The sequence below is a fragment of the Notamacropus eugenii genome, chromosome 5, assembly GCF_028372415.1.
Source record: "Notamacropus eugenii isolate mMacEug1 chromosome 5, mMacEug1.pri_v2, whole genome shotgun sequence".
NCBI lineage: Eukaryota > Metazoa > Chordata > Mammalia > Diprotodontia > Macropodidae > Notamacropus > Notamacropus eugenii.
Genome location: NC_092876.1, coordinates 138473894 through 138486872, shown reverse-complemented (window position 1 = coordinate 138486872; position 12979 = coordinate 138473894). Strand labels below are relative to the sequence as shown.

General features: G+C 39.0%; 1 protein-coding gene across 4 annotated transcripts in view; it reads left to right on the top strand.

Annotated features, from left to right (window-relative positions):
* Window positions 1-12979, top strand: part of LOC140505241 (NXPE family member 4-like) — a 35356-nt gene that overhangs the window by 9155 nt on the left and 13222 nt on the right. For all 4 annotated transcript variants that reach the window (XM_072611040.1, XM_072611042.1, XM_072611043.1 and 1 more), the window contains one exon: window positions 2781-2999. In XM_072611040.1, coding sequence (XP_072467141.1) covers window positions 2781-2999 — 219 coding nt within the window. The remainder of the gene's footprint in view (window positions 1-2780; window positions 3000-12979) is intronic.

The following is a 12979-nucleotide window of genomic DNA, read 5'->3' as shown; positions in this document are numbered from 1 at the left end:
ATGCTGCCTTTTCCTTATGTGGAGCCTAAAATTTTCTATCAGACTTTCAAATTGGATGTCTCAGAGACATATTCAGCATGTCCAAAGTAGAACTCATTATCTTTCCCCAAAAATCCTTTCCTTTCTTAAACTTCATTGTATTGTCCAAAGCACCACCATCCTTCTAATCTCGGGTCTGTAAGCATTAATCTGAACTCTTCCATCTCCCTCACTCCACAGTCATATTCAATAAGCTGCCAAAGATGGCTACTTCTACCATCACAATCTCTCTCATCTCCAATCCTTTCTCTCTACTGACATAGTCACCATCTTAATTCAGTACTACCTCCTAACTTGATGATCTCAGTAGTCTCCTGCTTAGTCTCCCAGCCAAATGCCCACTAGTATGACCTACACAGAGAGTCAAAGCACATGCTATTCTCTCTCATTTCTGGGGCTTTTGCATTTGCCATCTCTCATTGCTGGAATGCACTCTCTTCTCACATAGACCTCCAGGAGTCTTTCTCTTCCTCCAAACCTGACTCAATCACCATTTTCTACATAAAGCTTTTCCTGACACATCCCCTCTCCCAATCTGATCATGCTCTCTTCCACAATCTACATTTGCATCCAAATGCTTTATATTTATTTGTATTTATTCCCTTTAGATGGTTTAGTATTCCCTTGTATGTTATTTTATTGTCTTTTCTCATTAGGGTGTAAGCTCCTTCCAAAAAATGAACTATTTAATTAATTTTATTTGTATCCTCAGCATCTAGCACAGTGCCTAGCATATGGTGAGTCATTTCAGTCCTGTCCAGCTCACTGTGATCCCATTTGGGGTTTTCTTGGCAGAGTTGCTGGAGTTCTTTGCCCTTTTCTTTTCCAACTCATTTTATGGATTAAGAAACTGAAGCAAGCAAGGTTAAGTGACTTATCCAGGATCACACAGTTAACAAAAGTGTATGAAGTCAGATTTGAATTCAGGTCTCCCTGACTCCAGGCCCATCTACTGAAGCACTTAGCTGCCCTATAGCTTATAGCAGATGTTTAAGAAATGCCTGTTGCTTGATTGATCCTAAGTCCAGCTAGCCAAGTGTAGTTCTCTTTGAGAATGCAGGACAAATAATTTGTGAGTAGCGGTAGCCAATTGACTGGTTCCAGCTGGGCAATGTTGCTATTTCCTCTTCTTCCTCCTTCTCTTCCTCTGTCAATGTGAGGAATCATACCCTCACATGTGGGTGCTCTGTCCAAAGGAATATAAATTTTGATCACTTCTATAGACTTCTCAAAGAATCTTGGAGTTGAGAGTTCCTTCCCCATTTATTTATCATTTTTTGTAAAACTGGGACAATTAACTCTTTTGTCTCATATGGTTTTCATTTATGATTTCTTGAAATGTAGCTATGGAAAACCAGGGTTTGATAAAGCTCATTATAATTCAAATGGAGCTACTATGCCTTTAAAACCAAATGACTCTGGCATGCACTGATTGGCCAATAATGGGTCCCAGTTCAAACCTTACTTGCTCATTATTTGGGTTTTGATGTCTCAGAGAGAATGTAAATAATAATTGTTTCTATTTTGACCAGACTGATTCTTTGTGAAGGAAAAGTAGCCATTTTTTTTCAGTTTTTTCAGTTCTTACCTAGCCTTTAATCCCTAATGATCATTGCCTCACACAAACTGAGACCTGGGAAAGACCTTAGCTTAAAAAAGGCCAAGTTCTCCTAATACATCTGGGCTATCACTAGCCATCTTGACCTATATCTTGCCACTGGTCCCTGATGTCTCTGGAGGAAAGAGTGAGGCTGAAGACTCTGAACAGCCCTGCCTCACTTAAATCCAATTCACTTGCATGTCAAGACATTACCTTCCTGGGTAATTGGTCTTCTTCAAGAATGAAGGGCAAACAACAGTGACAGTAGCCACTTCTACCTTTCCCTACTAAGGGTAGGCTAACATCCCTTCAATCACAGCCACTACACCTAGCTAACAAAAATCTGGAAGTGTACCCTCATATTAAAATTAAGACATTTCTTTTTAATCTCATCAACTAAGGTAGAGATTATAATGTTTGATCTTAGAGAGTCATCTGACAATTTTAATGAACTCACAAAATTATTTGTGGCTCAGCATACAAATGAATTTAAGCCAGAACGATCAATATTTCTAGAATGATTTTGTTTCTTTGACATTTTAGTTACTGTAATTGAGGTTTAGGGGTACTGGGATCCCAAAATAGCTACAAACAGGGCCTGCCTGAATGAATCCAACTCAAGCTTTCTTTCAGCCAAAGATAAGGTTTGTTAGATTGACCGTGGGTGCGATTCTAAAAATCCTTGCCTAGGTAGACTGACTCTTTTTATAGGGAAAAGATCTGCATGGGAGTGACCAGTAGGTTGAGGTAGGTAACAGAGAAAGGAAGGGAATGCCGGGGACCTGGACCAAGTGACCAAGGAAATAATGGGGCTTAGATAGGATTAAGGGTGGGAAGTAGCAAGGGGCAATCTGGGAGTAACAGATAATGGAGGGCTGGACTAGGTTAGGAAAGATAGAGAATTGGGAGATTGGGCATAGGCTATAATGAAAGCATTACCAGGGTGGATTGATGCCTGGGTGAATGCCAGAGACTTTACCATGTGAGAAAATTCAAAGAGAATTCAGGGGAAAGTTCAAAGGAGAGTTTCCAGGGCCTGTAAACAAATGAGACCCAAATTCTTCTAAAGTAAGAGGCAGCAGTATTTAAGGTCTTGACTTGGGCCAGGCACCCTGTCGTTATTAATGTTTTCTATTGACAGATCAAACTATGGCATTAAAAAAGAAATGCAAACCCGGGATGTGGTCCCCAATTCCCACTGGCTATGTCTGGAATAATGCATGGAATCTGGTCTCCTGCAATTTGTCACATTTCCACATTGAGACCCAAATGAATGTTTGTTTGAAGGGGAAGCTCATTTATATCCTGGGAGACTCCACAGTCCGTCAGTGGATGGAATACTTCGTAAAGAACATCAAAAGTGAGTTTTGAATTGAGCTTATCCTCAAATCTCAGAATCTGCTTTGTCAGATTTCTAGGGGAGGGGATATAGTCACATACTGTATTTTTTTCATACTCTTTAATTTCAAAAGTTTTAACTTTTTATCTAAAATGTGATTACCATTCCTTTGCATTCATATATTTCACAAACTTAATGAGAAACAATGAGGACAAACTGCCTCTCTTCCTTCTTCACAGATATTTCCCACTTTATTATTCGCACAGCGGATGCATTCAAATTAAAATTCAGATAGGATGACCTATATATAATTAAAATGGAGGAGGAACTTCAATGGGTTTCTGCCACACTTCCTTCAGAGAGGTTCTGAGATTTGTAAACAATATAGGAGAATGGCTTTCCATTATTTTAAGAAAAAATCTAAGAAAGGAAACTTCACCGCAGTAAATTCTACTGTAGAGCCGCTGTTCAAAAGTATTCCCATTCCATGTTCCCACAGCAGTTAAGGAAATTATTCCTTTAGTTCCACCCTCAATTTTATAAGTGAGGAAACTGAGTCCCAGAGAGATGAGTGGGTCAGAACTACTCCTAGAATTTATATCATAAAGACATGTAAGCTTAGCCCAGGACAAGGCCTTAGGCATTAGAGAGTGCAATCCCTTCATTTTTATGGCCTCCTAACTTTCAATAGAGAACTCTTCCGCTTATCTTAAGGATCCCTTTCCAATAGATCAAGATTTCATGGTAAGTATCCTAGGGGAGTGTTATGTAAAGGAGTTAAGAAGACAAGTTAATATCCAACCTAAGATACAGATTAGACTCCTGGGCAATTCACTGAATTTCTCTGTGCCTTTACAGATAAATTTTCTTATCTATAAAATGAGAGAGTTGGACTCAATGACTCTAAGACCTCTTTCAGCTCTAAATCCATGATGCCATCCTTCCCACCAAGAATTGACTGTGTGACATGGTAGATGCTGGCAAAGGACCACCCAGCATGGCTTATCCACATCAAAGAAAGTGTTGTGCTCTACGAGCAAAACAGAATTGAAGTAACTCAATAGATGTGCAAATTTAAAGAATACACCCCAAATGTTCATATAGACTATTTGTACCTAACCTGTGGTAGAACATTCTGAGCTCATGTTGGTCTGCTCAGCCACAGTTGGACACACTGTAACTTAACTCTAATATAACAATATCATTTTGGCCCTCTTCTAGAATAAAGGACAACAACCAACCAACCAACTGGATTGTAAGCTCCCTGAGGACAGGGAATATCTTTTCCTTCTTTTTGTATTAGCACTTAGCACAGTGCCTGGCACACACTAAGTGCTTAATAAATCTTTATTGACTGATTAACAGAGAATATTTGTGGTAGAATCATAGAATTTTCAACTTTCAGAGTTGGTAGAGACTTCAGAATCCACCTACTCTGACCAATAATTGCATAAGGAGCCTCTTTGTAATACCTGTGACATAGTCATCCAGTCTTTGCTTGAATACCCTCAGGAAAAGAAACTTATGACCCTATCAGGCAGCTCATTCCTCTTCCATCATCCCTTATTGTTAAGAATCTTTATTTACAATAAGTAAAATCTTTCTATGTGATTACTGCACATTCAACCAATCAATCAACAAATATTTACCTAATGTTTATTGTATGCTGGGCTTGTTGTTTATCCTTTATTCTCAAAGAAGACCAATGACATCACTGTTGTTATCTTGACTTGCTCATGCATTGGAGTTAAGTGAAGCAGAGTAGCACATTCATCAGCCTCACTCTCTCTTCCTGAGTCATAGAAGTCCAGTGGCATGACTGAACATCACATGACTCGGGATGGCCCTGATGCAGTCGATCACCTTGGTGTCTTCAATGTCTTCACAGCTCTCATATGTCCATTGTGCCTGGGGACATCTTCACATGCCTGTGGTAGACATCACCCATGTGCTGGGAACCGTGTTAAAAACTCTTGAGGTGTGTTCTATTAAAACCAAACCACAGAAGAAGGTGGAGTCCCTATCTAGAGAGACATAGGGTTTCTTTATCAGCTCTTGCTTTTTAGCCTGAGTTCATGGTCCATGCTTACCTCATGGTAAATTTGGCTATTGACAAATTAAGTCCTTGCCTGGGAATCTGGCTTATGACTTAAGAAAAGGGACCACAAAAGGGTTGGTTGGATTGGAGCAAACAAACCCAGTTCTTTGAATGTTCACTGGGAAAGATCATACTGGAAACAAGTGGAGAATAATGAATCAATTACATTTTAATAAAGCAAAAAAGAGTACAGAGTCAGTTACAGAATGGCACAAAGAATGGGGTAGGACAGGAAGGCTGAAAACTCAGGAAAGAGAAGAAGGACATATAGAGACAACTAATTGCTGATCAGAGTGGGGAACACTCAGGCAGCATGGACCCACAGCAGTGGACAAGTACTGGGGGGCAGGGTTTGGGGTCTGATCATAAGAACATTGTTAAATTTTCAGTGTGAGAATCTACCCTTCAGAAATTAGCAAATGCTCCAAACCGGGGCTTTATTTCTTATTTTGTTGATTGCATAGACTTAAAAAGTGATGGAAAAAATTGTAATAATCCAAATTAAACCTACTAGTATGTCATAGGTGAATTTTTTTTCCTGAAAGTCATTTTGTTAAACAGTCATGTGACCTCATGGACCATATTGTCTATGTGATTTTCTTGGCAATGATATTGGAGTGATTTACCATTTCTTCTCCAGTGCATTTAGGCAAACAGAGGTTCAGTGACTTGCTCAGAATCACAGAGCTACTAAGTGTCTGAGACCAGATCTGAACTCAGATCTTCCTGATTCCAGGCCCAGTATTCCATCCACTCCTTTAAGAAAATGCAAGCTAGAAATAATTCTTCTTCCAAAAGACAGATGTTCAAGCGCTTGAAAATGCTTGTCATATCACCCCTAAGTTGCTTCTTCCCTGAGCTAAACATCCCATGTTCTTTCATCTCACCCTTATATTAGAATCATCCAGGGCCATCTCCAGTCATTCTGATCTATATCTGACCACTGGACCCAAATGGCTCTGGAAGAGAAAATGAGGCTGGTGATCTTTCCCAGTGCCTCCTCCCCCCCCCCCCCCCCCCCTGCCCACTTAAATACAATTCACTTGCAAGTCATGGCATCACCTTCCTGATTTTATGGCCCTCTTTGAGAACAAAGGACAAACAACATATTAGAATCAACACCAGCAATCTCACCATCTTGGTAGGCCATCTCCAATAACACTCTATGTTCTCAAAATCCTTCCTAAAATGTGATGCCTAGAAGTGAATGTAAATAATACAGATGTTACTTGACCAGGGGAAAGTATGTTGAGATTATCACCTGTGCTTCACTTAAATACAAACTGAAACCCCACTGCCCCTTTTGGCTTACACATTATGTGACTGAATCAGACTGAGCTTGCAGTTAGATCTACAAAATCCTCAGACTGTCATACAGAAATCATTGCCTTTCCATGTCTCCCCAAGTCTATATTTATAAGATTAAATGTTTGACTCTTGCTGTAGAATTTTATATTCATCCCAATACAATTTCATCCTGTTATATTTGGCAAACTTTCATATCTTGTCAAGGATAGGGTCTTTTTAGATCCTAATTCTGTCTTTCATCGTGTTAGCTAGTCCTTAATGCCTTCATGTCATATGTTAATTTGATAAGTATGACATCTATGCCTTCATCTGAATCACTGACAAGGAGTATTGCATATAAGACAGAGTGCTTGACTCAGACTTTTAATAGCTGTGTGATTCTGGACAATTTCCTTGACCTCTGTCAGCCTCAATTTTTTCATTTATAAAATATGGATAATAATATCTGTATCATTTAATTCACAGGGATATTGGGAGGATCAAATGAGGTCATGTATATGAAGTGCTTTGAAAACCTTCACATGCTATGTGAATGTCAGTTATTACTATTATTAGCAGTAATAATAATAATAAAATCAAAGATTACTCCCTGGGACATTCCTCTAGAGAGATTCTTCTATGCTGACATTGATCAGAGCAGGATAGAAAAAAAACCAACAAAATCCTTTCACTATTTATTTGAACTCTTTACTTCCCGGAACTGCTGGGAAAAATAGATTCTCATTTTCCCACTGCTCTGGAAATATTATCAGAAAACTTCATTTCCCTAAAGTACTGTATTTATATACATTATAATTTCAGCAAAACTCTATAAAGATGCAGTTAGTACCACATTGATAAATATCACTAAGCTCTTTTAGGATTAGCCTGCTTGAGGGAAGCAAAAAAGAGACCAAGCTAGAATTAAAGCAAAAGAGCCATTCTTTTCCAAATATTTTTTTTTCTGTATGAATAGGATTAATAATGTTCTTATAACCATTACATTTTAAGATGATTGGAGGGATGTATATTTTGCAGCTGAAAAAAGTATTTTTTGAATATTGTCTTGGAGGCAATCATTTGTAACTTTGTCCATGCTATTCATGACATATTTTTTAAGGTGATCAATCTTTCATAACTTAAAGAGGTAGCTTTCTTACCTTTAAGACTACTCATATTACCTCCCTACTCAAAGATCTGAGTTTCAGGTTATTACCTTTTCAATGGGTCTTCATTTCAATTTGACAAGAATATGTTGTCCTTTAGTCATGTTCTCTTCATGACTCCATTAGGTGTGTTCTTAGAAGATATAATGAATGGCTTTGCTGTTTCCTTCTCCAGCACATTTTTACAGATGAGAAAACTGAGGAAAACAGCTATTAACTTGCTCAGGGTCACACAACTAGTAAGTATCGGAGGCCAGATTTGAACTTAGGAAAATGAGTCTTCATAACTAGGTCTAGCACCATATTCCATTGTACCACCTAGCTGCCCCTCAATAAGAATGTATTACACACTAATTACATGTTCAATCCCATGCTAGGCTGATAAGCAATAAAAAGAAATATAGCAACTGGATCCTATAAATTAATCAATCAATCAAGGAATATTTATCAAACACTTGCCATTTGCCTGACACTGTTCTAGGGGCTAAAGATCCTTTTAGAGTTTGTGAGGTATTTAGATAATCTACCTCAGAGCACTCGCATATGACACATACACAGATGTCAGAAGTAGTACAAAGACATTTTCAAGGTCTATCTGAAGAACTTTAGTATTGATAAGGAGACACTGACACAGGACTGCTCAGCATGGGATGTCTGCATCAAAGAAGGTGCTGTGCTTTATGAGCAAAGCAGAATTGCAAAGGAAACACGAGATACACAAATCTAGAGATATGTCCATCCCAAATATCTAAGAAGAGTATTTGTGACTGACCTGTTGTAGAGCCTTCTGAGCTCATGTTGAACTGATCAGTCATAGGCAGACATATTACACCTTGATCCTGAAATCAAGATGTCATCGGTTCTCTTTGAGCACGAAGGACAAACAACAGAAGGTAACATTTTTTTCAAAGTGAGACGCAATGTGTCATAATGGATACAAAGCTGGTCTCAGTGCCAAGAGGACCCAAGTTTAAGTCATCTTTGATACACAGCGTGTGATCTTAAATAAGTCACTTAACCTCTTAGTGATTTAGGTAACTCTTTAAAACTGTAGTTCTCAAAAGAAGGTGCCAAACTGCATTAGTAGAGGACATTTGTCACCAAGGAGTACCTGGTATGAAAGGAACCATAGGATTGGTCCATATCCACAGTCTCCATCCCTTTAGAATGTATGGGAGAGGTGGAGCCAAGATGGTGGAATAAGGCAGTGCCTTGTCCGAGATCTCACCCAAATCCCTCCAAATACCTTACCGTGGAAGGGAAATGGGGGAGTGAGGAGCAGTGAGTGAACCTTACTCCCATTAGAATTGGCTCAAAGAAGAAATAACACACTTAATTGGGCATAGAAATCTATTTTAGCCTACAGGAAAGTAGGGAGGGAAGAAAACTGAAGAAGGGGTAGGGGTGATAGAAGGGAGGGCAGATTAGGGGAGGAGTAGTCAGAAGCAAAACACTTTTGAAGAGAGACAGGGTGAAAGGGGACAGAAAACAGAATAAATGAGGACATGATAGAATAGGGGAGAAATAGCAATAGTAACTGTAAAAAAATTTTTGAAGCATGTTTCTCTGATAAAGGTCTCATTTCTCAAAGATAAAGAGAACTGAACCATATTTATAAAAATAAGGACGATTCCCCAAATGATAAATGGTTAAAAGAAATTGTCAGTTTTCAGATAAAGTAATCAAAGCAACTACAAACATAGGAAAAAATATTCTATTGATTAGATAAATACAAATTAAAACAATTTTGAGGTACAACCTCATACCTATTAGATTGACTAATAGGACAGAAAAGGTAAATGACAAATGTTGGAGGGGAATGTGGGGAAAATGAGATATTAATGCATTGTTCTTTTTCTCCTTTTTTAAAATTTGTTTTCAGTATTCTATAATCATGTTCATATATCTTAGATTTTTTTGCCCTGCCTCTCCCAGCTTCCCTCCTCCCTCCCCACTCCTCCCTGAAATGTCATACAACTTTATATAAGTTCTACACATACATTCCTATTAAATACATTTTCACCTTAGTCATTTTGCATAGAAGAATTAAAATGAATGGCAGGAATCATAAAACAAAAAAAACATAATATAAAAGAAAATAATCTGCTTCATTCTGCCATAGAATTCCATAGTCCTTTCTCTGGATGTGGAAGGCATTTTGCCTTAAGAAATCATTGGGAATTTTTTAAGTCCTTGCATTACAATGAGGTACTAAGTCTACCATAAAAATTTCTCACACACTGTGGTTGTTGCTGTGTACAAAGTTCTCCTGGTTCTGCTCCTTTCACTCAGCATCAGTTCATATAAGTCTTTCCAGTCCTTGCCGAAGTCTTCCTGTGCATCATTTCTTATAGATCAATAGGATTCCACTACATTCATATACCACAATTTATCCAGCCATTGCCCAATTGATGGGTATCTCCTTGATTTCCATTTTTTGGCCACTACAGAGAGTGCTGCTATAAATATTTTTGTACACATGGGACCCTTTCCCATTTTTGTGATCTCTTGGGGATGCAGTCCTAGAAGCGGTATTGCTGGGTCAAAGGGCATGCATATTTTTGCAGCCCTTTGGGCATAGTTACAAATTGCTGTCCAGAATGGCTGGATCAGCTCACAGCTCCACCAACAATGAATTAGTATTCCAGCTCTCCCACATCTTCTCCAACATTTATCATCTTCTTGTTTTGTCATGGTAGCTAATCTGATAGGTGTGATGTGGTATCTAAGAGTTGTTTTGATTTGCATCTCTCTAATCAATAGTGATTTAGAGCATTTTTTCATATGACTATAGATAGCATTAAATTCTTCCTCTGAAAACTGTCTGTTCACATCCTTTGACCATTTATCAATTGGGGAATGACTTGTATTCTTGTACATTTGACTCAGTTCTCTCTATATTTTATAAATGAGGCCCTTATCACAGACACTAGTTGCAAAAACTCTTTCCCAGTTTTCTGCTTCCCTCCTAATCTTGGTTGCATTGGGTTTGGTTGTGCAAAAAATTTTCAATTTAATGTAATCAAAATTATCCATTTCTTACTTCATAATATTTTCTATCTCTTGTTTAGTCAAAAATTCTTCCATTCTCCATAGATCTAATTGACACACTGTTCCATGCTCCACTACTTTGTTTATTCTATCAATCTTTATTTCTAGATCATGCACTCATTTGGACTTTATTCTTGTGTATGGTGTCAGGCATTGGTCTATGCCTAGTTCCTGCCAGGCTGTTATCCAGTTTTTCCAGCAATTTTTGTCAGTGAGTTCTTATCCCAGAAGCAGGGGTCCTTGGGTTTATCAAACAGTAGATTGCTATATTCATTGACTATTGAGTCTTGAGTACCTAACATATTCCACTGGGTCTACCCCTCTGTTTCTTAGCCAGTACCAAGTGGTTTTTGATAATTGCTGCTTTATAATACAATTTGAGATCTGGTAAAACTAGGCCACTTCCCCAGCATTACTTTTCATTAATTTCCTTGACATTCTGAACCTTTTGTTCTTCCAGATGAATTTTGATATTATTTTTTCTAGCTCTATAAAATAGTTATCTGATAGTTTGATTGGTATGGCACTGAATAGGTAAATTAATTCAGGTAGAATTGTCATTTTTATTGTATTGGCTCAGCCTACCTACAAGCAATTGATGTTTTTCCTTAGATCTGACTTCATTTGTGCAAAAAGTGTTTTGTAATTGTGTTCATATAGTCCCTGGGTTTGTTTTGGCAGATAGACTGCCAAATATTTTATAGTGTCTACCCCAGCTTTAAATGGGATTTCTCTTTCTTTCTCTTGCTGTGGGGCTTTGTTAGTAATATATAGAAAGGAAGAAGATTTGTGTGAACTGTGAGGTTTTTATGTTCTAGTACATGGTGAATTTTTGTCAACATGTGCCATGTATTGCTGAGAAAAAGCTGTGTTTCTTTCTATTTCCACTCGATCCCCAATAAGGAACTACCTTAGCCAGTGTATTATTTACTTCTTTAATTTCTTTCTTGTTTATTTTGAGGTTAGATTTATCAAGTTCAGAGAGGGGAAGGTTGAGGTCCAGCACTAGTATAATTTGCCATTTCCTTCTGTAATTCCCTTAACTCCTCCTCTAAGAATTTGGCAGCTATATCACTTGTAGCATATATGTTTAGTAATAATATTGCTTCCTTGTCTATGGTGCCTTTTAGCAGGATATAGTTTCCTTCCTTATTTCTTTTGATTAGATCTATTTTTGCTTTTGCTTTATGTGAGATTAGAATTGCTACCTTGCTTTTTTGCATCAGATGAAGCACAATATATTCTGCTCCAAGCTTTTACCTTTACCCTGTGTGGATCCCCCCATTTCAAATGTGCTTCTTGCAAACAACATATTGTTGGATTATGGTTTTTAATCCTTTCTTCTATCTGTCTCTGTTTTAAGAGAGAGTTCATCCTATTCATATTTACAGTTATGATTACTATCTATGTCTTTCCCTCTATCTTCTTTCCCCTCTTTCATATTCCAATGCCTTCGATCTTTAAATGGAGAAGTTGCAAGGTCCTCTCTGATCCTGACTATAACTCCTCAATACTTGAATGGTTTCTTTGTGGCTGCCTGTAGTATTTTCCCCCTCATTTGATAGTTCTGGAATTTGGCAAGGATATTCCTTGGTGTTTTTAGTTTGGGATCCCTTCCCCTCCACAACAGAGTTTTAATTTTTGCCATCACCTCCCACAGTCTTCTCTTCTTTCTTTCAGCCCCCCTCCCTTTTACTCCCCTTTTCCCTTACTACTTCTTCCCTCCCTTTTAGCCTCCTCTCCCTTTTCTTTCCCACTTCCCCTTCTTTTGCCTATAGAACTAGTTAGGGCGGAGCCAAGATGGTGGAGTAGAAAGACGCACATACGCTACCTCCAAAACCACTGCCCATAAAATATCTGTAAAAAAATAACCCCCAGAGAATTCTGGAGCAGCAGAAGCCACAGAACAACGGAGTGGAGGAGATTTCTGTTCCAGAGAGCCTGAAAACCTCTCGCAAAAGGTCCCTCACTCCCCGGACCCAGAGCAGAGCCCAACCCTGCCTTGGTGGTGCTGTGCAGAAAGGAGCGGATCCAAGCTGGCTTCAGGGACAGAATCTCCAGCGGCCGTGCTGGTCCCTCCACCCACAGGTGACAAGGGTCAGTGAGAGGGTCTCTTTGGTGGGACGAGAGGGGTGTGGGGTGCTCCCATAACTCGGGCCCCCTTGGGAGGCAGCAGCGGAGGCGGGAACAGACCGGGGCTTCCCAAGCAGGCAGGAGCTTGGCTCCATTGTCGAAGGTCTCTGCATAAACCCCCTGAGGGAACTGAGCCCGTGAGGCAGTCCTGCCCCCACCTGAGCACCTAAACTTAATCTCACACTGAATAGCAGCCCCGCCCCTGCCGAAAACCCTGAGTCTGGGAAGCAGCATTTGAATCTCAGACCCTAAGTGCTGGCTGGGCA